Source organism: Paroedura picta, chromosome 4 (assembly GCF_049243985.1).
Source record: "Paroedura picta isolate Pp20150507F chromosome 4, Ppicta_v3.0, whole genome shotgun sequence".
In the NCBI taxonomy this organism is placed as follows: Eukaryota; Metazoa; Chordata; class Lepidosauria; order Squamata; family Gekkonidae; genus Paroedura; species Paroedura picta.
In genome coordinates this window covers 31,829,564-31,855,532 of record NC_135372.1, presented here as the reverse complement: position 1 = coordinate 31,855,532, position 25,969 = coordinate 31,829,564, and the positions used below count along the sequence as shown (strand labels likewise).

General features: G+C 50.0%; 1 protein-coding gene across 6 annotated transcripts in view; it reads right to left on the bottom strand.

Moving 5' to 3' along the window:
- The window catches only part of CACNA1E (calcium voltage-gated channel subunit alpha1 E), a 584,956-nt gene that overhangs the window by 382,409 nt on the left and 176,578 nt on the right, over nt 1-25,969 (bottom strand). For all 6 annotated transcript variants that reach the window (XM_077332237.1, XM_077332232.1, XM_077332235.1 and 3 more), the window contains exon 3: nt 17,529-17,794. In XM_077332237.1, coding sequence (XP_077188352.1) covers nt 17,529-17,794 — 266 coding nt within the window. The remainder of the gene's footprint in view (nt 1-17,528; nt 17,795-25,969) is intronic.

Sequence of the window (25,969 nt, the reverse complement as noted above, 5' to 3'; positions counted from 1 at the left end):
CGCTTCGTAAAATAAATAAACTGGGGGAGGGGGTAGAAAACGCTCCCCCCCCCCCAATGTTAACAGAGAAACATCTGCCCCTGTGCAGAAATCGCAAATAAATGCATCCGAATTTCAGCTGCTTTCTTCTGTTGCTATAGCAACCAGAGATGCCGGGTCACAGTGTGGCCAGGAGTCCTGGAACCGGTGAGGAGGGAAGGCATAGTCTAGCTGCCCTCCTCCCACTGGCTGCTTCTATCCCCTCTTTGAAGCCCTGATGGAGTTAGCAAGGCAGGCAGGCAAGCTTCAGGCAGGAAGGCAGAGAGGAGAGTCAATGGGGAACGGCTGGGAAGGCGCTGTTAGTACGGCGCAGAGGTGGCTGGGCGGGCTCCTTTGCTGCGTGCCTTAGTGGTGAAGACAGGGTGGAAGCAAATGAGGTTCCGTCTTCCCTGCGTTCTCTCAGAGATCCCATACATTCTGCTCGTGGTTTTTCTGGGCTGTGTGGCCGTGGTCTGGTAGTTTTAATCCCTGACATTTTGCCAATAATGGTGGCTGGGATCTTCAGAGGTAGGACATAGCAAGATGGGGATTTCTCCGTGCCAAAGTGTGGAGTGTGTGAACAGTTGCTGGGCATTTTATTTGCTTCTGCACGTGTTTTAACAGATCACATTCCTGTCTTATCTGGAAGCCTTCCTGGGGATGGACAGGAACCAGAAAGTGCTTTCCCTGTGTCTGAGTGAAGTTCACTAGCAAGTCTATTGGGGTTTTAATGTGTTTGCGTGGAGTTCATTGGCAAGTCCATTAAAGGTCAAGGTAAAGGTATCCCCTGTGCAAGCACCGAGTCATGTCTGACCCTTGGGGTGACGCCCTCCAGCGTTTTCATGGCAGACTCAATACGGGGTGGTTTGCCAGTGACTTCCCCAGTCATTACCGTTTACCCCCCAGCAAGCTGGGTACTCATTTTACCGACCTCGGAAGGATGGAAGGCTGAGTCAACCTTGAGCCGGCTGCTGGGATTGAACTCCCAGCCTCATGGGCAAAGCTTTCAGGCAGCTGCCTTACCACTCTGCGCCACAAGAGGCTCTTAGGGCAAGTCCATTAGGAAGTGTTTTTTTTTCTTCCGTCAGGACTTCCTAGTGGACAGGAAAAACATTTCCCAATGGACTTGCTAATGAACTCCATATAGACACAAGAAAACCAATTCCTAGTTTCAGTCCATCCTCAGGGAAACTCCCAGATAAGACAGGAATGTGATGAATTACACACGCACACGCTCACACATGTGTACATACAGGCATACGTGCACACACATACACACAGAAGTAAATAACTTTTCAGACTTTGGCATGGAAAGATTCCCATCTTGCCATGTATTAGCGCTGAAGATATCAGCCATAGTTACTGGAACAATATCAGGGACTAAAAGTAGCAGACCATAACTACCCAGCCCAGAAAATCTGCAAAAGGCAGTTGATTCTGGCCATGAGAGTCTTCAACAATTCCTGGGATTGGGAACCATTCCCTCTTGCACCAAAAAATGCTGGACAGCATACCTTCTTTCACCAATTTGGGGGTGGCAGCTTAGAGTGGATGAGCTCTAGGTTTGTGAGTTTCCTGCATGGTGCAGGGGGTTGGACTAGATGACCCCCTTCCAACTCTATGATTCTATGATTCCGGGGGGAAGGATTGTCTTTGCATATTAGCAATTGGATGCCCCCTGTTTGTGCTGGAATAATTTGAAACCTCCACAAATACAAACTACAGAATCCCACCAAGGGTTTTCTAATTCACCAACTCTCTAGAAAAGAGGTGAATACCTATGTGATGATGTGATAGGCTGAGTCATAACTTAGAGTTTTTATCATTTTTTTTAAATTGGTGAAGGCTGACATCTGAACAGAGAATAAGGGTTTATGTTGACAGAAGGAATCAGGAAAGCAGACCCTAACAACTCATTAGGAATACTTAGATAATGATAAACTAAGCTGCTTTCATTTTAGCGGTTAATGTCAAACAGATAAAGTATTAGCTGGGACTCGTTCTATATGTTCCCATTGGTTCATTGGTGAGAACAGAGACCTAATCTGTCTATTTGCATGGGCTGGTATAGTGGTTTGAGTGTTGGACAAGAGTCTGAAGGACCAAGATTCAAATCTCCACTCTTGTGGAAGCCTCCCTCAAAGGATTGTTGTTGTAAGGATAAAATGCATGAAGGGGACAACAATACTGCCCAGTTCCAGTTTTGTTTCCATATACAGCTGGGGTCTATCAGGGCTCTACCCCCCTGACCCCAAACCCATCACCCACTGAGAGCAGCAGGGCTGTGAGACTGAAGGGAACCCCAGAAGCCACTCCTGCGGAGCAGAAGTACTTACCACCGAGGTCTGCAAAATACCCCAGAAGGAATATCAGGGGAGACCAAAGCCAGCTAAGGGGAACAACTCCAAGAGGGTAAAATGCTAAGGGAAAAGAGTGGCTGAAACCTGAGTCACAGTGGTGGGATTACAATCTGCAAGGATTTTGCTGAAGTCAGCCTTGAAGGGCTGTTGTTAAACTGTTTAAGCAGCTGAGCTGTACCTGGGTGCACACTAGTGCACTATATATATATATATAGTGTGTGTGTGTGTGTGTGTGTGTGTGTGTGTGTGTTTAAAACACAAAAATATTTATTATAATTGCATGAAGAGCTCTTCTCTTGCTTAACACATGACTTTGAATGAGAGCCAGGCAACGAGAGGGGTGTTTTTTTAACAATGTTCCACAATGTGGGCTCCATATTAGACATTCTTGTATACAATACATATCAGTTGGAGCTTCATTTCCTAGATATTTTGCAAACCTTTAGGGATCGAGAGACGTCTGGTTTTGTTACTTATGCAGTCCATGTGTTAATGTTGATTCTATGCTTGCCGTAGTATTACACAGCATATACAACCGAGAATTTATCAGTGTTTTAAACTTTTCTTAAAGGTAAAGGTATCCCCTGTGCAAGCACCGAGTCATGTCTGACCCTTGGGGTGACGCCCTCCAGCGTTTTCATGGCAGACTCAATACGGGGTGGTTTGCCAGTGCCTTCCCCAGTCATTACCGTTTACCCCCCAGCAAGCTGGGTACTCATTTTACCGACCTCGGAAGGATGGAAGGCTGAGTCAACCTTGAGCCGGCTGCTGGGATCGAACTCCCAGCCTCATGGGCAAAGCTTTCAGACTGCATGTCTGCTGCCTTAACACTCTGTGCCACAAGAGGCTCATAACTTTTCTTATGTGTATTTAATTATAATAACTATTTGCATTTTAAACAAAGGAATTTGGGGGGTTTTGCAGCTCAGCGTTTAGGTTTCTAACTAGATTTGGGTGTGGCCGTGAAAGCTTTGGCTTGGCCCCAACCGTGGTGGCCCCCAGTTCAGAAGTTCACTGACCAATGAAATCGGTTTTGAGGCGTAACTGGCGAGATGAGCTCTGAGTGTTTAAAGGGCCCTTGCAATGTAACACCAACTGTCCAAAATAATCCGATTCCCTGAGCAAGCCCTTCACTGTGCATGGCAGTGAAGTCCTGAAGCCATCAAGAGAAATGCCATGAGATTGGCCTCATTTTAGCCTACAGTACCAGGCACGCTGCCGATTTACACCTGTGTACAATCACCACATTAACTTATTTTGCTCTGTCTCTTTGATATGTGCCTGGAGAGTAGCTCTTTGTTCATTGCAGCTTGTGTCTGCTTTTGTCTAACCTAGGGGCTGGCCAAACTGTGACTCTCCAGATGTCCATGGACTACCATTACCATGAGCCCCTGCCAGCAGGGGCTCATGGTAATGATAGTCTATGGACATCTGGAAAGCCACAGTTTGGCCATCCCTGGTGTAATACAAGAACTAGCAGTGTGATCCTTAGCAAAAGGGTACCCTTCTAAGGGCACTGAAGACAAGTGGCCTTAGAAGGGTAAAACTTGGTTTAGGGTTCCACTGTAAATCATCTAAATTATTGGGAAACAAGCACTATCCCCCTTAAGTCATATTTGATCAGGTCATTGAATTTTCCAATTTATAAAATACAATCCATCCCTGTCTTGATGCATTCTTTAAAAGTGAAATCATTCAAGTGGCTACTTTTGACACCTGAATAGTCACTGGCGTCTCTTCCAGAAATAAGTGCAGGGACTAATTAAAAGCTTAGCTGGGTTCACGGACAAACCCCAAAGGCACACAGAGATAGCCAAGTAGCAAGTCTCAACTAACCTCCAACCCACCCCCAAATTTGGGCTTGGTGGCTCTTAAACCTTTCTTTCATCTATAATGGAGGTGATAGTTTCCTCTGGCTTTAGGAGCTTTTCGATTTGCTGGCAGATGCTGGTCTTACATGGATAAAAACTCCTAGAACTCTGCAATGGAGGAACGCTTTCCCCACAGAAAAAGATGTGTCATTTTAAAATCAGGGAGTGGCAGATGAGTAGAGGGATGAGAAGACAGCTGGCAAGTTCCAGGATAGATGTGCAAACCAGACACCTCCAAATCTGTTCAGATGTATCGAAATGGGGTACTGAATCTGACACCTAAAATGAACTGACAGATACTTCAGCATAGCTATTCAACCATGAAGGCAGGTCAGAGATCTCACTCCTAGGGAAGGAGAATGAACTTGCAAGCAGTGATATGCTCCTGGTTAACTGTAAGCGCGTCCAAAGAGAATTCACTCCTCTGGCCGTTCCACCAGAGAGGGAACGTCATAGCAGAGACAGAGCTTTGCACACCTAAGGCACAATTGCCAGCACCTCCAGATCACACATCATGCGATCAAACTCATTGGAGAAATCATTCATGCTCGGCATGGTCAGCGGCAAAAGGAAACGTGGTCACCAAAGGGTCCGCTGGCTCGACACGATCAAAGCCGACACAGGGATGACCATGAACCAACTGAAAGAAGCGGTCAGAGACAGGGACGCATGGCAAAGACTTTCCTTTAGAATTGCCGAGGGTCAGACACGACTGAACGGATAACATCATCATCATCCAGATCATAGAACTTGGATGGTTCCGCACACGTTGGATAATGCACTTCCAATGCACTTTAGAAGCAGCTTTCCCTGTTTTGCCCAGGAAAATCCCCACAGCAAATGCACACTGATAGTGCATTATGCAATGTGTGCAGGTGGAATAAGGCACTTTTAATGAACTTTAGAAGCAGTTTTTTTTTTCTGTTTTGCCCAGAGAAGGGACCCTGGGTGGGCAGCTCTGCTTCCCAACCACATTCTGCACGATCGTGTCACTTCTGGGGGTTCGTGAAGCCTAAAGAATGTTTCAGGGGTTTCTCAGTGATAAAAAAAAAAGTTGAGAAAGGCTGATCTAGACAGATGTTATCCTTCCAGAGCACTATTCAACCTTCACAAGAATGCATCGCTCCTCATGGATCAGTGGGAAAGCACCACGTGGGCATTCCACCTCGGGCCCCATCCTCGGTGAGTCCAATTTAGACCTGGCAGATAGGTTTGCAGGCTCGCCATAAGGCAGAGAGAAACGGATTGTTATTAATAACGCAGAAAAGTAACAGGTCCTTTCGGTAACGCACACACACACACACACTGCAGATGACTAATACCTTTTGGCAAATTCTTGGCACTGAAACAAGAGGAGCTAATAAATTGTGGGCACTTGAAAAGAGCCGCACGGTATGTTCTCTTTTGGGGGGCAGGGGGACGCTTGAATGCCCATGTCCGTTCAGCCTTTTTGGAAAGAATGCAAAGTTTTAAAAAATCCACCCGGCAACCAAAGCCTTGTGGGGAGCAGGCATCTTGCTGGCACAGTATTGGAAGGGCCTTGTATTTCCTTGTGTCCTGAAATCATTAGGGGAGCTTTTGTGGTTAGAAAAGGTACCATGAAATGGGACCCATTCCCTGACACACACCTTGCTGGCTCCACACCTGTGCAAAGGTGCAGAGCAACATGCATTGTGTGCCGTCAAATCCGTTCTGACTCATAGCTTCCCTGTGAATGAATGACCTCTGAAATCTCCTGCCATTCATTAATGGCCCAACTGAGGTCTTGCACACTGGGGATGTGGTTTTCAGGCTCATGCTGGGATTCCCTCGGTTCCTACTGCCTTTGACTTTTCTTTCTTTCTTTCACTCTGCTGGACTCAGGGCACTGAACAACATATGCTCGACAATACTGTGAAAATCACAGCTTCAGAATGCATAGAATCACGGAGGGGGAAAGGCCCTCCAGGGTCATCTAGTCCAATGACGTGGAGAATGCAGGATATTCACCTGTCCACCCACAGTGACCCCAATTCCATGCCCAGAGGTTTGCTTATTTATTTATTTTATTACTGAATTTTTATTCATGGTGGTTCACAGTATGATAATAAAACACTAAAATCTCATAGGTCGGCAAACTCTACCAGCTTGCTGACAACTACAATACAATGCAAAACAAGTAAAAACTAACATAGATGCCCCACCCCCAAAAAAACCCAGAATCCCTGGGCAGTCTGGCTTGGAAGAAATTTGCCTCCTGACCCCAAAGTGGCAATCAGCATTTCCCTGGGCATGCAAGAAAGGTCCACAAGAGCCAAGCTCAGACACAGTCCCTTCTGCCCATCCACTCACAATCTGCCTAAGTTCACAGAATCAGCATTTCTGTCAGATGGGCTATCCAGCCTCTGCTTAAAAACTTCCAAAGAAGGAGAACCCACCACCTCCCGAGGAAGCCTGTTCTATTGAGAAACCACTCTAACTGTCAGGAACTTTAAAAAGATATTTAGCTGAAAATTCTTTTGAATTCATTTCAACCCATTGGTTCTGGTGCAACCCTCTGGGGCAACAGAAAACAACTCTGCTCCATCCTCTCCTATGTGACAGCCCTTCAAGGACTTGAAGATGGCTATCATATCACCTCTTAGTCATCTGCCCTCCAGGCTAACCAGACTCTAAAATCAATACTAAAGCCAGAACCCAGCGCAGGAGTTCACGCCCCGAGACCTCTCAGTGAAGGGCGATATATAAATCAAATGAATAAATCAAATAAATAAATATAGCAGAGAAGCCAATTAGATGTTGATGTTGACTGTTTTACTGGTCCCAACTGTAGGCCTGGTGGAAGAGCTTAGTTTACAGGCCCTGCAGAACTCAGTAAGCTAAGACAGAGCCCTGATGTTTTCTGGGAGCTCAGTCTACCAGGCAAGAGCCAAGGCCACAGCTTTGATGGAGGCCAGCCAGATTTCATTGAGGCTGGGGACCACTAGCCTGTTTGTATTGCAGGGGTAGGGCAGGGATAGTCAGTCAACCTGTGGTCCTCCAGATGTCCATGGACTACAATTCCCATGAGCCCCTGCCAGCAAACGCTGGCAGGGGGCTCATGGGAATTGTAGTCCACGGACATCTGGAGGACCACAGGTTGACTACCCCTGCTCTAGGGGATGTATTTGGAGAGCTGGTCCTGTAGGTATGCAGGGCCCTGGCCGAGTATAGCCTTCAAGATTAAGGCTGATTAGAGACGTAAAGGTTAAAGCTAACATTTTAAATAGCCGGAATAGTCAGTGCAGCTGCCAGAGGACAGGTTACATATGGATCTTCCAAGGGGTCCTAGTCAGAACCTGGGCATTGTGCACCAGTTGCAGTTTCTGGATAATGGATAAGGGAAGGACCATGTAGAGCGAGTTACAAGAGGCCAGTCTGGAGATGACCGTCACATGGATCCTTGTGGCCAGTTATTCCAGGGCACTAGTAGTTTGGTAGCATTACTCTCTTATCCCAGTGAGCAAAAGGTAGGGAAGAGAAGAGAGCAGATTTGGTTGCAGGCTCACTTTTTTTGAAGAAGCCATTTGGAAATGTTTCCTTTCCTCATTTCTGAACACCCCTGTTTGAACAGCTGAAGAAGAATCCTTCTGGGTCAGTCCTCGGGGCCATCCAGACCCGCATTCTGAGTCCAGCACAGACTAGTCAGGTGTCTTCAAGATGCCCACCAGCAGGGCAACAAAACCCTCTCTTAGTTTGCATCCACATCACACACTCACTGGGCGAGCCGTCGCTGGATAACGAGGGTCTGTTCCATTGTCATAAATAATAGCACTTGAGAGATTCGTTTTTGTGTGTGCCAACATCAAAACGATGCCTCAGGCCCCTTATTTCATGGAATCCTAGAGCGGGAAGGGGCCACACAGGCCATCTAGTCCCACCCCCTGCTCAATGCAGGATCAGCCTCAAGCATTCAGGATAAGGATCTCTCCAGCCGCTGCTTGAAGACTGCCAGTGAGGGAGAGCTCCCCACCTCCTGAGGCAGCCAGTTCCTCCGCTGAACTACTCTGACTGTGATATCTACACATTTACCCATTACTGCAGGTCCTATCCTCTGCTGCCAATGGTAACCACTCCCAGCCCTCTTCCAGGTGACAACCTATCAGATCCTTCAAGAGAGCCATCCTGTCCCCTCTCAACCTTCTCGTCTCCAGGCTGAACATTCCCAAGTCCTTTCTTCATAGGGCTTGGTCACCCTTGTCGCTCTCCTCTGCACCCTCTCAGTTTTGTCCATGTCCTTTTGGAAGTGAGGCCTCCAGAACTGCACACAACACTCCATTTGTGGCCTGACCTGTGCGGTGTACAGCAGGTACACTATGACGTCTTGCGATTTCGATGGGATGCCTCTGTTGATATGGAGGCTGCCTTAGCCTAACCCAGACCCATCGTCTAGAAAGGCCATTGCTATCAGACTAACATCTGCTCTCCAGCATCTCAAACAGGCATTTTTCACATTGCTTCCTACATTATCCTTTTAACTGGGTATACCAGGGGTTCAACCTTCACTGGCCCAGAGAGATTCCCATCTTGCCATGTCCTACAAATTCCCGTCTTGCCCTGTCCTACCTCTGAAGATGCCAGCCGCAGTTACTGGTGAAGCGTCAGAGACTGAAACTACCAGACCACAGCCCCACAGCCTGGAAAACCCACAACCACAAAAAAAAATAAATAACGTAAAACATTTGAATTTAACTTTTTCCTCCTTTTGCAGGGAGGGAGGAAGTCCGCTATTTTCTTCTGAATGAGACTCAGATAAATCATTGCCTGCCCACCGACAGCTGTGACTTTTGCTCTTGCCCCAACATGTGCACACGGAACAGGTTCTGATCACTGGAACTGCGAAACCAACTCGGCATTACTTTTCCATGCCGGTAAGGCTGATTCTGTACCAGCAGCACCACTCCAGGCTGCCGCTCATGGGGGACACATTTCAGTGGAAGACACTATCTGCCCCGGATTTCTGCATCCCAGACGCAGCCGGGGTGGAAAGGTTCCACCGTGTGGATGCAGGAAGGTGGGATTGTGTGACAATGAAACCCAACCTTCTTGCCCCCAAAAAATGCCCATCCAGCCCTGCAGCACCTCAAAGCACCACAGAGCCGAGTGGGGCATTTTCTGTCCCCTTTGGGACTCCGTAGGACAGGCCCTGTTGGCTCCCACAGGGCAATGGAGGGTCTGATCTATGTCAGGCCCAGGTCAGGGCCAGGACATCAGGGAAGCATGCCTGGCCTCAACCAGGGCCGGGGCCTTTTCAGTCCTGGCCCCTACCTGGTGAATGAGCTCCCTGAAGAGCTGTGGGCCCTGTCAGAGCTCTCTGAGTTCCGCAGGGCCTGCAAAACGGAGCTCTTCCGCTCGTCTGAGGTTGGGTGGTGGCCCGGGGGCTAAGATCGGCCCCCTCCCCTTAGGGACAGAGGCCAGTACTAGACTGGCCCGGATTCCCAGATTGATCTATCCTGTGCCCAATTATCCATCTTTGTGTCTTCCAACCAATAGCCTGTGCGGGCACCATCTTTGTAAATGTGCATTGTTTTATGGGGGTTTTAATGGGGAATTTAAATGGTTTTCATCTATTGATTTGTATTTGAAATGTGGTAAACCACCGCAAGCCGGTTCTCCGAGAGCGGCGGTCATACTAATCTAATAAATAATAAATAATAATAACAATCAGCAGTCATGCAGCTGTGGGGATTCGCAGGGATTAGCCCCACAGCCGATCTGGCCTTTTCCGCCCATGTGGAATTCGCCTAAATGCCTCTGAGCAACATGCATGAATTGGTCACAAGGAGCCTCTAAAGCAGGGGAAGTCAACCTGTGGTCCTCCAGATGTCCATGAACTACAATTCCCATGAGCCCCTGCCAGCGTTTGCTGGCAGGGGCTCATGGGAATTGTAGTCCATGGACATATGGAGGACCACAGGTTGACTTCCCCTGTGCTAAAGGAGTTAAACACACTGCTGGACCCAGCTTAAAACCCAAAACACGTGGGAAATGCTCCATATGTGCCCATGAGTTATGTCCACGTGGTGTTTCGCCAGCCCTGGGTGCCGGGGAATATTTCTGCCACATGCCCCACTGGAGTCAAAGCAACTTGTCAAAGAGCCTGTTCATTTCCACGGGTCTTTGCAGGAGGGAGCTGCATTGGATAGCCTCCACTGGCTGCCATTCAGTAAAAGCCACAGGAAGGTTCTTAGCTTTAAAAAAAAATGATTTAATATTCTCAAATAAAGCCCACGCCTCGCGCAGAAAAGCCTTGAAGAACGGCTGCGAGCTTTTGCTTCCTCGCTTCCTGCTGGGAGAGATGCCTGCCAGGTGAGAAGCTGCCATTTCCAAGGCAGGAGGAAGGAGTGAGGAGAGGGACCGGAACCGGGGGGGAAGGGGGTCCCGTGATGCAAGTAGCCCCCGCCCCCATATGGGGAAATGTATATGAATGTACGTGCCCTAATGCAGGGGTAGTTATAACCTGTGGTCCTCCAGAGGTCCATGAACTACAATTCCCATGAGCCCCTGCCAGCATTTGCTGGCAGGGGCTCATGGGAATTGTAGTCCATGAACCTCTGGAGGACCACAGGTTGACTACCCCTGCCCTAATGCATTTGAGCATCGTGCCAAGAACAGGAACCCAGAAGAAGAAGAAGAAGAAGAAGTAGTCTCAAAACGGCTTACAGTCGCCTTCCCTTTCTTCTCCCCACAACAGACTCCCTGTGAGGCTGGTGAGGCTGAGAGAGCCCCACCAGGGAGGGAGAAGGCTACCCAACGGGACCATGACCTAACTGTGGCTCTCCAGATGTCCACGGACTACAATTACCATGAGCCCCTGCCTGCACCATGGACATTTGCAGGGCCACAGTTTGGCCACGCCTGACAACTGTTCCTTCCTTTTTCAACCAGAAATGCTGTGGATTGAACCAGGGCTTTTTGACGTGCCAAGCCACTCCAGACCACGCAGCCTCCGCCCCTCTCTTAGGCATGTCTCTGAGGATTTCTATCAAGCTCAGCCAGTTCAGGGACTCTGTGCTGCTTGCTAGTCGCAGGGGCAGATGTTGCCCATCCCTGTTCCCTTCTGCTCCCAGGCTTTTGGCATACGCTGCCACGGATCGCTCACTAGGCTAATTCTCAGCCTCCGGAGTTCATTGCTCCTACGCAGCATCTGATAGCTCGGGACCAGACGAAGACTAAACGAAGCTTCTTCTAGAGAACAGTTTCTATCAGTGTTTGACATGGTCATAATTCTAGATTTCCACCCACCCCGCCCTGCTCCTGAGCTCGGGCTGTACAAATTCTTGACACTGCAGTTACGTTTTTAATGGGTCACTCACAAAGATTAAAGAGGAGGAGGAGGAGACGAAGAGTTGGTTTTCTATAGCCCACTATTTACTACCCGAAGGGGTCCTAAAGCAGCTTCCCTTCCTCTCCCCACAACAACCCCCCCCCTGCGAGGGAGTTGAGGTTGGGAAAGTTCGGAGAACTGTGACCTTGGGCTCGCCAGGGCACTGATAAAGCTGTTCTGACCGAGCAGTGATATCAGGGCAATCTCAGCCTCACCCACCTCATAGGGTGTCTGTTATGGGGAGAGGAAAGGGAAGGCGACTGTAAGCCACTTTGAGACTCATTCTGGGAGAGAAAAGTGGCATATAAGAACCAACTCTTCTTCTTCTGTTCTGACCGAACAGTAATATCAGCGCTCTCTCAGTCTCACCCACCTCACAGGGTGTCTGTTGTGGGAAGAGGAAAGGAAGCTGAATGTAAGCCACTCCGAGACTCCTTCGGGTAGAAACAAGTGGCATAGAAGAACCAACTTTTCTTCTTCTTCTAATTATGACACCACTAGATTTTAAGCCCATTTTAAGAAGCAATAAAATGGGCGCTAGAAAGGGGCGAGGGACGGCGTGGTGGTAAGAAGGCTGCCCTGGCCACCCCGCTGCCAAGAGTCAGCCGAGCCTTCTCCCGGCCGGCGGAGCTCGCTCGCCACGTTCCCAATGCAGCGAGGCCGCTCCGCTGGCCGGGAGAAGGCTGCCCAGGCCACCCCCCCCCCCCCCGCCAAGAGTCAGCCGAGCCTTCTCCTGGCCGGCAGAGCAGCCGGGCACATTCCCTGGGCGGGTGAAGCAGCCAATGGGGAGCCGCGCGAAGGCGGGATGGACACTCAGAGGGGCCAATCAGGAGCCGCTTCGCCGCTCCTGATTGGCCCCTCTGAGTTTTTATCACGGACAGGGCCCGCCCTAACTCCTCCCACACAGCCCTTAGTGCTTTTTTCAGTCCGTGGTGCTCTGCGCCACGGGGCTGTTTAAAGATGCTGGCTGCTAAGCTATATAACTAAGAGAATGCCTTGGTGACCAAATGCCTCTCCGATAACTGATCAACCATCGTTTTGTTACCTGATCCAGTGAATGTCCTCCTGTGTCCTTGCTTCATTTTCTCAGCATGGCAAGGGCACAACCTGATACCAGGCAGCCACACCCTGAGCCCACCAAAGCCACGCTTGAAACCGCATTAATCATTGATCCTCCAAAGTCATCACTGTCTACTCAGACCGGCGGTAGATCCACAAGGCCTAGAATCATAGAATCATAGAGTTGGAAGGGACCATACAGGCCATCTAGTCCAACCCGCTGCTCAATGCAGGATTAGCCCTAAGCTTCTGGCAGAAGTCTTCCCCATCCCTGACTACCTGACCCTTTTAACTGGAGATGCCGGGGATTGAACCTGGACCTTCTGAATGCCAAGCGGTTGCCCTGCCACTGAGCCACAGCCTCTCCCCAAGCCAGAAAATCATTCTGCTGTCAGGGTGAGGCTAAGCTCACAGCTGAAAAGATCTCATTTATCCTTCCCCAACTAAAGATAAAACACATGCAACCTGATTCAGAATTCTGGAGAACTCGAAAGCTTCCGCACTGTTTTGTGGTCTTCATAAAAGGCATTTTGTAGCTAGTGTTTTTGTATTTTGATATGGATCAAAACAGCTTTGCACACTAGTGTGCTGGCTGGTTGAGAAGCTACAGAATTACTCCATGGAGATGTAATTTCAAGCATCCTTACCTAGGATATGTCACAAAAAAGTTAAGGGCCAAATAAGGTTAGAGGATACCAACTAAACTTAATCTATAATGTGCTCCTGCAACTCTTCCCCTTTTCCTCTTTATAACCATCTTTGATTCATAGGGACATAATTTCATTTTTTAAACTTGCATAGTTGGAGGAGGAGGAGGAGGAGAAGAAGAAGAGTTGGTTTTCATACCCCACTTTTCACTACCCAGAGGAGTCTCAATGTGGCTTACAGTCGCCTTCCCTTCCTCTCCCCACAACAAACGCCCTGTGAGGTAGGTGGAGCTGAGAGAGCTCTGAAGGAACTGATGTGTGAGAACAGCTCTGTCAGAACTGTGATGAGCCCAAGCTCACCCAGCTGGCTGCATGTGGAGGAGCGGGGAATCAAACCCCGCTCTCCTGATTAGAGGCCACTGCTCTGAACCTCTACACGAAGCTGGATTTCTGTTGTGGAAGGGCAGCTGGGATATGGTGACTCTGGACAACCGTGTTGACAAAAACAGAGAAAAGGGTACTGAGCACAGCTCATGTTGGCAGCAACAGCAAAAGGGCCATGAGCATCTCCATACCTAAGGAAAGCTGGCTCCTGGTTTCTGTCCCATTCTGGCACTGCTGCAATTAACAATACTTGGTGTGGAAACATGATTAGGCCAGGACTGATCTCCAGTGGCTCTTCTGCAGAAAAGTAAATCGGGTTTCAAGCCAGGAGACAAACAAAGAGTGGCCTTTCCCTGAACACTGTTATCTCTATGAAATATAAGCAGATTCAAACCCAGTCTCAGTTATGTCCTAAAACATACTTTTTAACTGGGGCATATTCAGCCACTGGAAGGGCTGTGGCTCAGTGGAAGAGCCTCTACTCAGCATCCAGAAGGTCCCAGGTTCAATCCCTGACATCTCCAGTATAAAGGACCAAGAAGCAGGTGATGTGAAGGAGCTCTGCTAGTCTGAGTAGACCAGGTGTGGCCAAAGTGTGGCTCTCCGGGTGTCCACGGACTACAGTGACCATGAGCACCTGCCAGGGCAGCTTCATGAGTTTTCTCCAGCTTACATGGCTTCTTCTCCCATGCAAGAACCACTTAAATTAGAGAAAAAGTGATTTGGCTGAAGGAGGATCTTCAGACTTGCTGGGGCACCAATAATCAACAAATGAAGTTTGGCCCAGGGGAGTGCCACCTGCTCCTATGGGGGGAAAGTCAAATCCAGCTGAATCAAACAGGGCTTTCTTTCACTTTGGGCACTAGCTGGGTCAGGTTCTGCGGACAGGCCCCTACAAGGAAACGGTACCATAAATGTGTTGGGATGCTGTGATAGGGCGTGGGGCAATGTTGTAACCATACAGGCCCTCCCTCCTTAATCACCTGCCCAAATACGGAGCCACTCTATCAAGCCAGATGCCAAGTCCTAAGCAAAGGTGAACCACACAAGGATCGCAATAGGGTTGTTGAACACAGTGCCACACCACACCCCCCCCCCTTCACTCTGAATGCGTTAATGTGGAACGCAAGTCACTTCCTAGTTCACAGCCCATAATCAGGAACTCAAATTAGAATCTCACTCCAAATTTAAACATGTGATTGGAAGGGGAGGGGGATAAAACCCTAGACTTTAAAATATTCTTTCAATCCCCTTTCAGGGCGCATACAAAAGCCTTACAGAAGCTCCTTCAAGAAACTTGACCAGTTTTGAGACGTTCTGAGCATGTGCTCAAGAAGGGGAGGAGGGGGATGAGGAGCTGTCCATGGTACTAAAAGGGAAAGGCTTCTTCCTTTAGAGCAGTGGCTCCCGAAACTTTGGGGCTGCCGTTCCATTTGCTCCCAGGCTGCCTCCCTAGTGCCCCCTCAATACATACAAACACACACCTCTTTCTTGGTGTTAGATCCACTGCAAATTCAAAACACACTCTAGTACCTACACTTCCTTTTGAGTTGTTACACAGTGGATGTATTTTACTCTGGGGAAAAATCTGTAAGTTCTTTATAAATGTCATTCGTAAAAGCCACTTTTGGGGGGAAAGACAGATGGGAGAGAGGGAGAGAGGAGAGCGAGAGGCAAGCAATGGAATATCCCATGGCCAGGAGCAAGCAGGAGAAGGCTTTTCCAGCCTCCTGAAGATGGAGACATTTGGGGAAAGGTTGCCAACTCTGAATTAAGAAATTCCTGGAGATCTGGGATGGAGTCTGGGAAGGGCAGAGTCTGAGGAGGGGAAGGAGCTCAGCAGGAATATGATCCCATCCAGTCTACCTTCTGAAGCCGTCATTTTCTTTGGGAAGCTAAGCAAGGTTGGCTTAGGGTCAGCACTGGAATAGGAGACCACCAAGGATGTATAAGAAGAAGAAGAGTTGGTTCTTATATGCCGCTTTTCCCTACCCGAAGGAGGCTCAAAGCGGCTTACAGTCGCCTTCCCATTCCTCTCCCCACATCAGACACCCTGTGGGGTGGGTGAGGCTGAGAGAGCGCTGATATCACTGCCCGGTCAGAACAGCTTTATCAGTGCCGTGGCGAGCCCAAGGTCACCCAGTTGGTTGCATGTGGGGGAACGCAGAATCGAACCTGGCATGCCAGATTAGAAGTCCGCACTCCTAACCACTACACCAAACTGGCTCTCTACTACCCAGAGGTAGGCAATGGCAAGCCACCTAGGAACATCTCTCACTAGGAAAATACAGCCACAGCAGGGATAGACTGCTTCCCCCTTACTGCCCCCAAATTCCTCACTGCCCTCCTTGGGTCCTCCCACTGCCCCTAGGGGGCATACTGCCCACTTTGAGAACCCCTACGTTAAAATCTTGGGGCTGGGGGGCTGCTGGGGGTGCTTCTCCTTTGACCCTCATGGGGCCCCCATTATTTCTCAGCCTTCTCAGTTCAACGATTGGACAAAGGCAGTTCTCATGGGTGTGGGAAGAGCAATTTCTCCCAGCCATCAATCTACAATAGCAAAGCCTGGCAGGGAGAAACGGTGGGTGTAGGTGGGCTTGAGGTACTTAAGGCACTTACGCTATGCATCAGCATCTTATGCATTGGACTACAAAAAAGGGTGGGTGGGGGCAGCCTTGATTGGCTCATGGCAACAGATTGATTAGCGCCGAGCTCGGGGGGGGGGGGGGGGCGGATGCAGCCTTCACCAGATTTGGCTCCGGAGCACAAGTGGCATCAGTCCAGTCTCCTAACTCCATGGGCGGGGTGGGTGGGAGAGGAGCTCACCCAGTCCTTGAATCATGACCATTGTCTCTCAAACAAGTTCCACATGATGGGGCAGGGGATATCTGTGGGGGGGGGGAGGTTTCCAAGCCCTCTTCTTCGATTCTGTGGCAGAAGGACAAGAAGGCTGGTGCAAGGCTGAGCACAAAAGTTGTACTCGTGCGCTGGCTTACTCTCGACGCTAATGGGGATTTTTAAAAAATCAAGTCTTTGTGATTCACAGAAGGAAGAAGATTACAGGATTTCTGTATTTGCAGGGGGGGGAAATACATGCATATCTACATAGCCGTATTCCCGCCTACATTTACATCTCTCCAAAATGTTGGCACAAGGGATGTGAAAAGGGATCCTGAATTCGCTCTGCCCACCTCGCTGGCTGGACCAGCCTCTAACACACCAACGCTCCGCACAGGCAGAGTTCAGGGGAAAAAGGGCTAGTTCTCCTCCTTAGCCAAACCCAGCACTCTGTGTGGATCGAAAGGAGGCTCGGTCTCGGCAAGCACCTCCCAAAGCCCCCCCCCCAGCTCCTCTTTTACGCCCCTTCCTTCCCGGAGGCCAGGGATGTACCAAAACGCCCTGGGCTGAGGTGCACAGGCGGCCAGGAAACTCCAGCTGTGGCGGAAGCTCATGCATCGAATCCCCTGTTGCACAGGTGTCCCCCCCTCCCTTCCCAGATCTTGCCGGAGAACCTGTAGCCCTCCGGAGCCAGCTGGAGTGGCAGAAATCGCCTCCAGAGAGCCATCCGGCCCAGTCCACTGGAAGAGCTGGAAAAGGGAGGAGAGAGATGGAGAGAGCGGGGCAGGTTTGGGCAGCAGGGAAGGCGGAGGGAAGGCATGCGGAGCGAGTGGCTTACCTTGACTCCACGTTGCCATTCCCCACCAGGGGCAGCGTGTCCAAACACCAGCTGGGGAAGAAGGGAAGGGAAGGGAAGGGGAAGGGAAGGGAAGGGAAGGGAAAGGGAAAGGGAAAGGGAAAGGGAAAGGAAAGGGAAAGGGGAGAGGGGGGCAAAGAAAAGGATATGGCCAGTCGATGAGCTTCTTGGCGTATTTCCTGACCAGGTTGTCCTCGCCGAAGATGAAGAGGGATCTGTTGACAGTGAAGCAGTTCTGGCGGACCGGGATGGGGTTGTAGAGGGCCATGGTCCGGGCCCGCTGGGCTTTCGTCTGCTTGTAGGCGCCCGCGGGGGCTCCCGTTGGAGCTGGGGCGCCCGGACGGCTCCGGCTCTGCTCGGCGGCTCCCTCGCCGGCGCCCGGCCTGCCGGCCATCGCCTCGCCAAAGCGAGCCATCCTGGAAGGCAAAGAGAGAGGTGATCCCACCGAGGGTCCGCGGCTCGTTCCGCCGAAGTGGCCGGGCGGGGTGTGACCGGAGGGGGCGGCGGGTGGGCGAGCGAGCGAGAGCGCCCCCTTCTCCTCCTCCTCTCTGCGATGGCCTGTGGGGGGTGGGGGTCTTCCCCCCCTTCCTTTACAGCCACGCGTTCCGCGGCTCCTCCATGGCCCCGGCAGGCGCGCTCAGCAGCTGGGCGTGCGATCCTTTCTCCATGCCGGATCTGGGTTGGAATTGAATTCAAAATCCTATTTTTTTAAAAAAGGGGGGAAGCCCCCACCAGTCCAGACGCACAGGAAAAAAAGCCCCGATCAGCCAGGCAAGCCCCAAGACCACGGCCAATGGTGCAGAGAACCGTCCTAAAAGGGAGCAGGTTGGGTGGGGGGCTTTGATTTCCCCCCTGGGAGGGGCGGGGGGGGTCGAGAGCTCAGGTCCGGTCCCCCTTGCAGTACAGGCGAGCTCTCTGCGCCGAGGCTGGGCTTTAAAGCCGACGCGTCCTTCCTCCTCCTCCTCTTCCTCCTCCTCCTTCTCCTCCTGGCTTTGTTTTACAGGCAACAGCCAAAAAAAGGCATCCCCGCCTGCCCGCTCCGTGGAAGGGGTGTTTCTCCTCCTAGTCCCAGCCCAGGGCTCGATCTAGAGGCGGTCGTGGAGAGGGGGGGGGGGAGACAAGCCCAGCAAGGTGAGGGAGGGGAGGGGAGGGGGGCTGCTGCGAGCTGCCGCCCCGCTGCATTTGCCATCTGCCCGTCAGGGAGGGGAGCCACCCTGCCATTGGGCGAGAGAAGGGAGGAGGGGGAAGGAGGGGGGAAACAGGTTGCAGCCCACTCCGCCTGGCCAAGTGCTGGAACTTCCTCCTCCTCGGCAGGGAAAGGGTCTCTTCTCGCTCACCCCCCTCCCCCAACCACCAGCTCTCGCTCTTTTTTTGGGGAGGGGGCACAGGGAAGGAGGAAGAAGCCCCCACTGGCTTCCTCCCCCCATGACTTCCTTGCCCACCAGAGAATGGAAGAAAACTGCTGGGGAGGGGAGCGGTGTGTGTGTGGGGAGGAGGGAGATGCTAAGCAGGGCTTGGAGGAAGTCTCTGAGCTGGTGAGAATGCAGGCTGGCTGGCATCGGAGGAGCCCACCTGCCTCTCTGCCTCTCTCTCCTTCTCAAACAACACCCCCACCCCACCCCCGGCCTCCATCCAACCACCCTTGTTTCTATGGAGCAAACAGGGGGGGTCCGGAAGCAGGGGAGGGGGCTGCAAGGAGATAAAGAGACCACCGGCCAGTCACTGTCGTCATCCCCCCAAGTCAGAACAACAACAACAAAAAAAAGCAGCCAGCTTAATGGGTCCCTCTTTGGTTGAGACAAATTTGGACTCTTCTTGACCGGGTTGGGGTAGTGTGTGGGATGTCCCCTCCTGCAAATACTGTTTGGACCACCCCAAACAGACCCCTTGGGAGACTGGGGGGTGCCCCCCGCTTGCAGAGTTACCCCTTTCCGAAGCCACCGCGTGGCTGCTGGATGAGCTGAGATCCAGCCCAGGTGACATTTCGGTGTCACCTGATCTCCCGCACTGTGCCCGCCTCCATGTGGCATGCTGGACCCTGCCTCCCCTGCCCCCCACAGGAAACAAAATCGGGATTTCTGTATTTTCTTCCATTTCGACCCTTCCTTTCTCCCCAAGGGAGACCCAAAGCCGCCTGCATCGTTCCCTTCTCTATTGTCTCCTCACAACAATCCTGCAAGGTTGGCTGGCCCAAGGGCAGCTTCTTGGGGAATCAGATTCAAAACTGGGGTCTCCCAGATCCTAGTCCAGCATGGGGGGAACTCTACGCAGAGAGCTAGTGTGGTGTAGTTATTTCAGAGTGGCAGATTAATAATAATAATAATAATAATAATAATAATAATAATAATAATAATAATAATAATAATAATAATAATAATAATAATAATAATAGGATTCCTAAGCCACCACTCTCAGAGACCAGCTCTCAGCGGGTTACACAAAAATCTATACAATACAATAAAACCCCCATAAAATCCCATTAAAAACCCCAATATCAATAACTTCCACAGGTGGCAAAAAAACATTGTCCCCAATGGCAGCATGGCGAGAACCAGATGTTCGACACCAAAATATTTGGGCACCAGCAGGAGAGGCGACCCATGCCATTTGCTCTAGTATGGCCCCAGCCATAAACCTGGCAGAGGAGCTCCGTTTTGCAGGCCCTCCGGGAAGCAGAAAGCTCTCCGAGGGCCCGCAGCTCCCCCGGGAGCTCATTCCACCAGGTAGGGGCCAGGACAGAGAAAGCCCTGTCCCTGGTTGAGGCCAGGCGTGCCTCCCTAGGGCCAGGAATGGTCAATGAGTTGGAACCTGCAGAGTACAAGGCCCTGCTAGGGACATAGGGCACAAGGCAGACCTCCACACATTCGTTTGGGGAAGCTTGCTGTTTTTAAATGTGTGAAACTAGCAAGACACCGCTCCCAATGACTGAAGAGCCCTGATCCGAATGGTCCAGGCAAGATCTCCTCAGATCTTGGAAGCTAAGCTGTTTAAGTACTTGGATGAAAGAGAGCGCCAAGGAAGCCCCAGGTTTGCTATGAGGAGGCAAGAAATGGCAAACACACCTCTGAATGTCTCTCGCTTTGAAAAACTTATGGGCTGAACGCAAAACGGCAGCAACTTCCCACCACCATATGTCTACCAGTTCCCAGTTCTCTCAGAGCTCTCTTGGCCTCACCTCCCCCACAGGGTGTCCACTGTGGGGAGAGGAAGGGAAGGTGACCGTAAGACATTTTGAAACTCTCAAGCCTATTTTTAGAACTTGGGACAGTCCCAGTTCTCTCAGAGCTCTCTCAGCCTCACCTCCCTCACAGGGTGTCTGCAGTGGGGAGAGGAAAAGAAAACTCTTGGGTCAGTCGCATTTTTTCAGGCTAAGCAGCCTCACAGGGTTGTTGGGAGGAGAAAATGGAGGAGGGAAGAATGACATGAGCCGCTTCACATTCTCACTGTGGGGAAAGCGCAGTACAAAGCAACTAAATAAGTGGGGCCACACAGTTGCCCACTGTATTCATCCTCCCGTCTTAGGCAAGTGGTTGGGGGGTGGGGGGGTCAGGTGCTGAGATCAGCACGGCTGCAGAGACAGAGAAGACCTGAACCAGCCGAACGCCAATGAGTATTATACCCCCACACCTCCCTAGCACATGGCCTCGCGCCCTTTGCCAAGTCTAGGGGAAACATCTCAGCCAAACATCTCTGGGGGACCTTGTCATCGGGCACTTCTGTGGCACATGACCTTGAGCGAGATTTGGCAGGCTGTCGGCTGATGTGCTTGTGAATTTTAATGGCTCGCGGCTGTCTGTGCTGCCGCTTGGCGCTGTGTCCTTTGGGGTCTTGTGTTTTTTTCAGCCCACCAAAGAACGGTTTCAGCTCTCCGGCCAGTCATATATGGACCGGTTTTGTGTTGCTCCTGCTATTCTACTATTCCAGCATAGCCCCTGACCCACATATTATTCTGTGCCCAGGATTATGTCATTCGTAGGAGATATCCCAAAAGAGACAGAAACTGGAGAATACAGTGACCTGTGGCATGGGGGTTCACTGGGTAGAAATGAGGTGAGAGAAAGACTCCTTGAGGCACAACTTAAAAACATGTAGGCCACAATACCATCTCCACTGAACATCTTCTTTTTTTTTTAAGGAAGAGCTTCCATTTCAAACAAAATCGAAATTAAGAAGAGTTGTTTTTATACCCCACTTTGCACTACCCAAAGGAGTATCAAAGCGGCTTACAATTGCCTTCCCTTCCTTTCCTGCCAACAGGCAACTTGTGAGGTAGGTGGGGCTGAGAGAGCTCTGACAGCTTTATCAGTGCCGTGGCGAGCCCAAAGTCACCCAGCTGGCTGCATGTGGGGGAGTGCAGAATCGAACCCGGCATGCCAGATTAGAAGTCCGCACTCCTAACCACTGCACCAAACTGGCTCTTTATAGTTGGAAGGTGCCATGCAGGCCATCTAGTCCCACCCCCTGCTCAATACAGGATCAGCCTCAAGCATCCAGGATAAGTATCTGTCCAGCCACAGTTTGAAGACAGCCAGAGAGGGGAACTCGCCACCTCCTTTGTAAATCTATTCCATTGCAGAACGTTTCTGACTGATTTTAAAAATAATCCTAATCCAGCCGGTATCTTTCCATGAAACAATGCCTACACAGACTCAAATCCAACAGAAACCTGGGAGACCCAGGTTCAAATAGCCATTCATGCCACAAAATCCTGACGGGTCATCTTAGGCTGGTCACTCTTTCTTAGCCTAACACCCTCACAGGCTGCTTCAAAGAATAATGTAGCTTTATTATGAAGAAAAACAAATCTGTAGGGAAAGGAGGGCCATCTATATTGGGGCAAACTGACTTAAAAGGGCGGTTACAGAAATGGGAGGTTATCTTCTCTTTTGCAAAAGGAGAGAACGTTTAGTGACTTGTGGCATATGAATGATAAGACTGGAACATTCTGTTTTTGTAACGTAATACAATTATGAAAAAAGCAGGATCAGAACTCCAAAGGCAAATGGGGTGAGCGGAGAGGAGATTCTCAGCAATGGGGAAGTCAGAGGGGACATGATAGACCTCTTTAAGTATTTGAAATGTTGTCACTTGGAGGACGGCAGGATGCTGTTTCTGTTGGCTGCAGAGGAAAGGACACGCAGTAATGGGTTTAAACTACAAGTACAACGATATAGGCTTGATATTGGGGGGGGGGGAATTCACAGTCAGAGTAGTTCAGCAGTGGAATAGGCTGCCTAAGGAGGTGGTGAGCTCCCCCTCCCTATCAGTCTTCAAGCAAAGGTTGGATACGTACTTTTCTTGGATGCTTTAGGATGCTTTGGGCTGATCCTGCATTGAGCAGGGGATTGGACTAGATGGCCTGTATGACCCCTTCCAACTCTATGATTCTGTGATTCTCAGATATTCTCGGAAATCCAATGGAGATCTACATCTTGAGGACTAAAAGATCCAGGATCTTGAAAATGAAGCAGGAAGGAATAAGGTGTGGTCTCCTATGGGGTCTTATATCTCTGTAAAAGCCATCAAGGCAGCACTAAACTATAACAGCCCCAGCAAGGGACTTTCAAGGCAAGAAGTGTTCTGTCATTGCCTTCCTCTCCTGAGTAAAAAAAAATGATACGGGTCTAAGGATTAGAGCAGCCTTTTTCAACTTTTTTACCATTGAGAAACCTCTGAAACATTCTTCAGGCTTCGAGAAACCCCAAAAGTGGTGAAATCATGCAGAATATGGTTGGGAAGCAGAGCTGTGGACATGCCCACCTGGGCTCCTCCCCTTCCCACCCCCTCCAGGCCCACCATTGGCCATTTTGGGAGGGAGGGGCAGGTTGACATTCCAATGAACGTTTAAAAATTTTAAAATATATATATATTACAATTAATTAACTCCCACCCATTTAGGAAACCCTTTCAGGGCCATCAAGAAAAACCAGGGTTTCATGAAACCCTGGTTGAGAAAGCCCGAGTTAGAGGGTTGACGAGATTTAAACTGGTTAGAGGAGAGATAAAACAAGAATGTAGCAAGATTCACCGAGTAATGTAAGAGAAAAGATACATAGTTGTAATTCTTTTCTTTTTCTTCTAAGATTTTTCTCATCTGTTGTATCTTACAATTAAAAAAAATAATGTTTATGTTTCAGCCGACTTACCCACGATCGTGAAATGTGCATCTTAATATCAGCGGCTGCTGAGGGGCAAATAGCAAGGAAGGGATCTCTGGCTTGTGAATTTCCAGAAAGTTTTGAGAGAAAGAGAGACTTTTGCAGACTAGATGGTGTTTGTACTATATCACTGGTTCTCAACCTGGGGGTTAAACGACCCTTTCACAGGGGTTGCGGCAGGGCGAGAAGAAGAAGAAGAAGAAGAAGAAGAAGAAGAAGAAGAAGGTTCTTATATGCCACTTTTCTCTACCCAAAGGAGTCTCAAAGCAGCTTACAGTTGTCTTCTCTTTCCTCTCCCCACAACAGACACCCTGTGAGGTGGGTGAGGCTGAGAGAGCCCTGATATCACTGCTTGGTAGAACATCTTTATCAGTGCCGTGGTGAGTCCAAGCTCACCCAGCCGGCTGCATGTGGAGGAGTGCAGAATCGAACCTGGCATGCCAGATTAGAAGTCCGCACTCCTAACCACTACACCAAACTGGCTCCAGATGTAGTTGGTCCTTCCTTATCAAGACACAACAGACTTAGTGGTGGTCCCAGAGGTGTATTGCCATTGCCTTCCTCTGCAGAGCCTTCCTGGATGGTTTCCCTTCCAAGTACCGACCCTGCTTAGCTTTTGAGATCTGACCAGGTTGGGCTACACCGTGGCCTCTTCCCTCCATGGGCTCTTATAGGCTGTGACAACAGCCAGTTGCAAGGTGGACTTTCTGCTTTGGAATCACTTCTTCCCCAAGAGGAGCATCCTACAGACTTACAGAGAGTGGTTCAGAAGCTTACTCATGGAAAGGAACCCTGAGACACCTGCTGTACACAAGGCAGTGGAAAATGAAGACAAAAAAGAGCACTGGGACTTCAACACAGCCATTCAAAGTTTGTAGCTGGGATTGCTTGGGCAGCTCCAGCTTCTCTCCTTCTGCCTATCCAAGGCTTCCTGGGCAGAGTCTGCCCTTACTTTGTTTATTCCATTGTCAATCCTGTTGAATTCAGATAGATATGAACTCTGGTCTTCCTCTCCCCCCCCCTCCCCATTGAAACAGAAAAGTGTTCTGCATGTGGTTAGGGTACTTCAGAAGGGGGGCGGGAGCCAAGCCTCTTTCTTTCTTTTTGTGAAGTGGGGGGGGGGGAGCCAAGCAGGGAGCCTCTTTGTTTTCTTGGGGGGGGGGGGGAGGAGAGAGGATCGAAGAAGGCAGAGGAAGGAGAAAAAAAGCCAAGACCAACAGAAGTTGAGAGAAATTAGGGGCTTCTCCTTTAAGGCAAGCTTGTCACATGAGCAGCTTTGGCCAATCAGGGATTCTTTACCACGGAGCAAAGCCCAGATTCAAAACAGCCTGCTTTCTCAATTCGATTCTTAAAATATTGAGGTTTAAAAGCACTCTAAGATATCGTACAATAAAGGTAGGATCACTCTGGATCAATCCTTCTTGTTGCAGAAGGAAAATTTAAATTGCCCAAAATCAAAATGGAAATCGCATTCTGTGTAGATGGCAGGGACTGAATCGACCTGGGATTGGAATAAAAGCTCTGTGCAGTTTACACCCAGCTCTCTTTAGCAATTCAGCCCTCCCCCCCCCTGCCCCGAGCTCACCTTAAGCACAGAAACCCCTTCCAAAACCCTTCACTCTCTCTCTCTCCAAGTACACCCTCAAAATCCACCTTCTCCTTGGAGCATGTCCTTGGGGAGCCATCGTGGTGTAGTGGTTACAGACCGGCAGACTCTAATCCAGAGCACCAGGTTTGATTCCCCACTCCTCCATGTGCAGGCAACTGGGTGGCCTCAGGCTAGTCACAGTTCTCTTCAAGCAGAAAAATTCTCTCAGAGCTCTCTCAGCCCCACCTACCTCATAGGGTGTCAGTTGTGAGGAGAGGGTGGGAATGTGATTGTAAGCCACTTTGAGGCTCATGAGGCCTGTTGGATGACCTTGGGCCAGTCACAGTTCCCCCAGAGCTCTCTCAGCCTCACCTAGCTCCCAGGGCATCTGTTGTTTGAAGAGGAAGGGAAGGCAATTCATGTACTAAAATCCGGATATAAAAACCAACTCTTCTTCTTTTTCAGTGGTCTGATTCAATAGTAGACAGATCCACGTGCCACCTCTCCAGAGTCCTGCCTGCAGGGACTGAAAAGTAAAACCCCATAAACCCATGCAGATATAATAAATTATCAATATAAGCACAAAGCAAGCCACTGAAAACGAGCAGAGGGGCATCCAAGTACACCATAAACCCATTCGTGAGAGCTGGCTTGTTCACATTCAACCTTTGCGCCTCTTGGAAATGCCATCAAGTTACAAACCCAGTTCTCCAGATCAGAGGCCTCTGCTCTTAACCACTACACCATGTTGACTCACAATTCGGAATCCAATTTGACTGCTCCCCAAGGAGAGCCAACATTGTCCACTTTAAATCTGGATGCTGTAGACCAGGGGTAGTCAACCT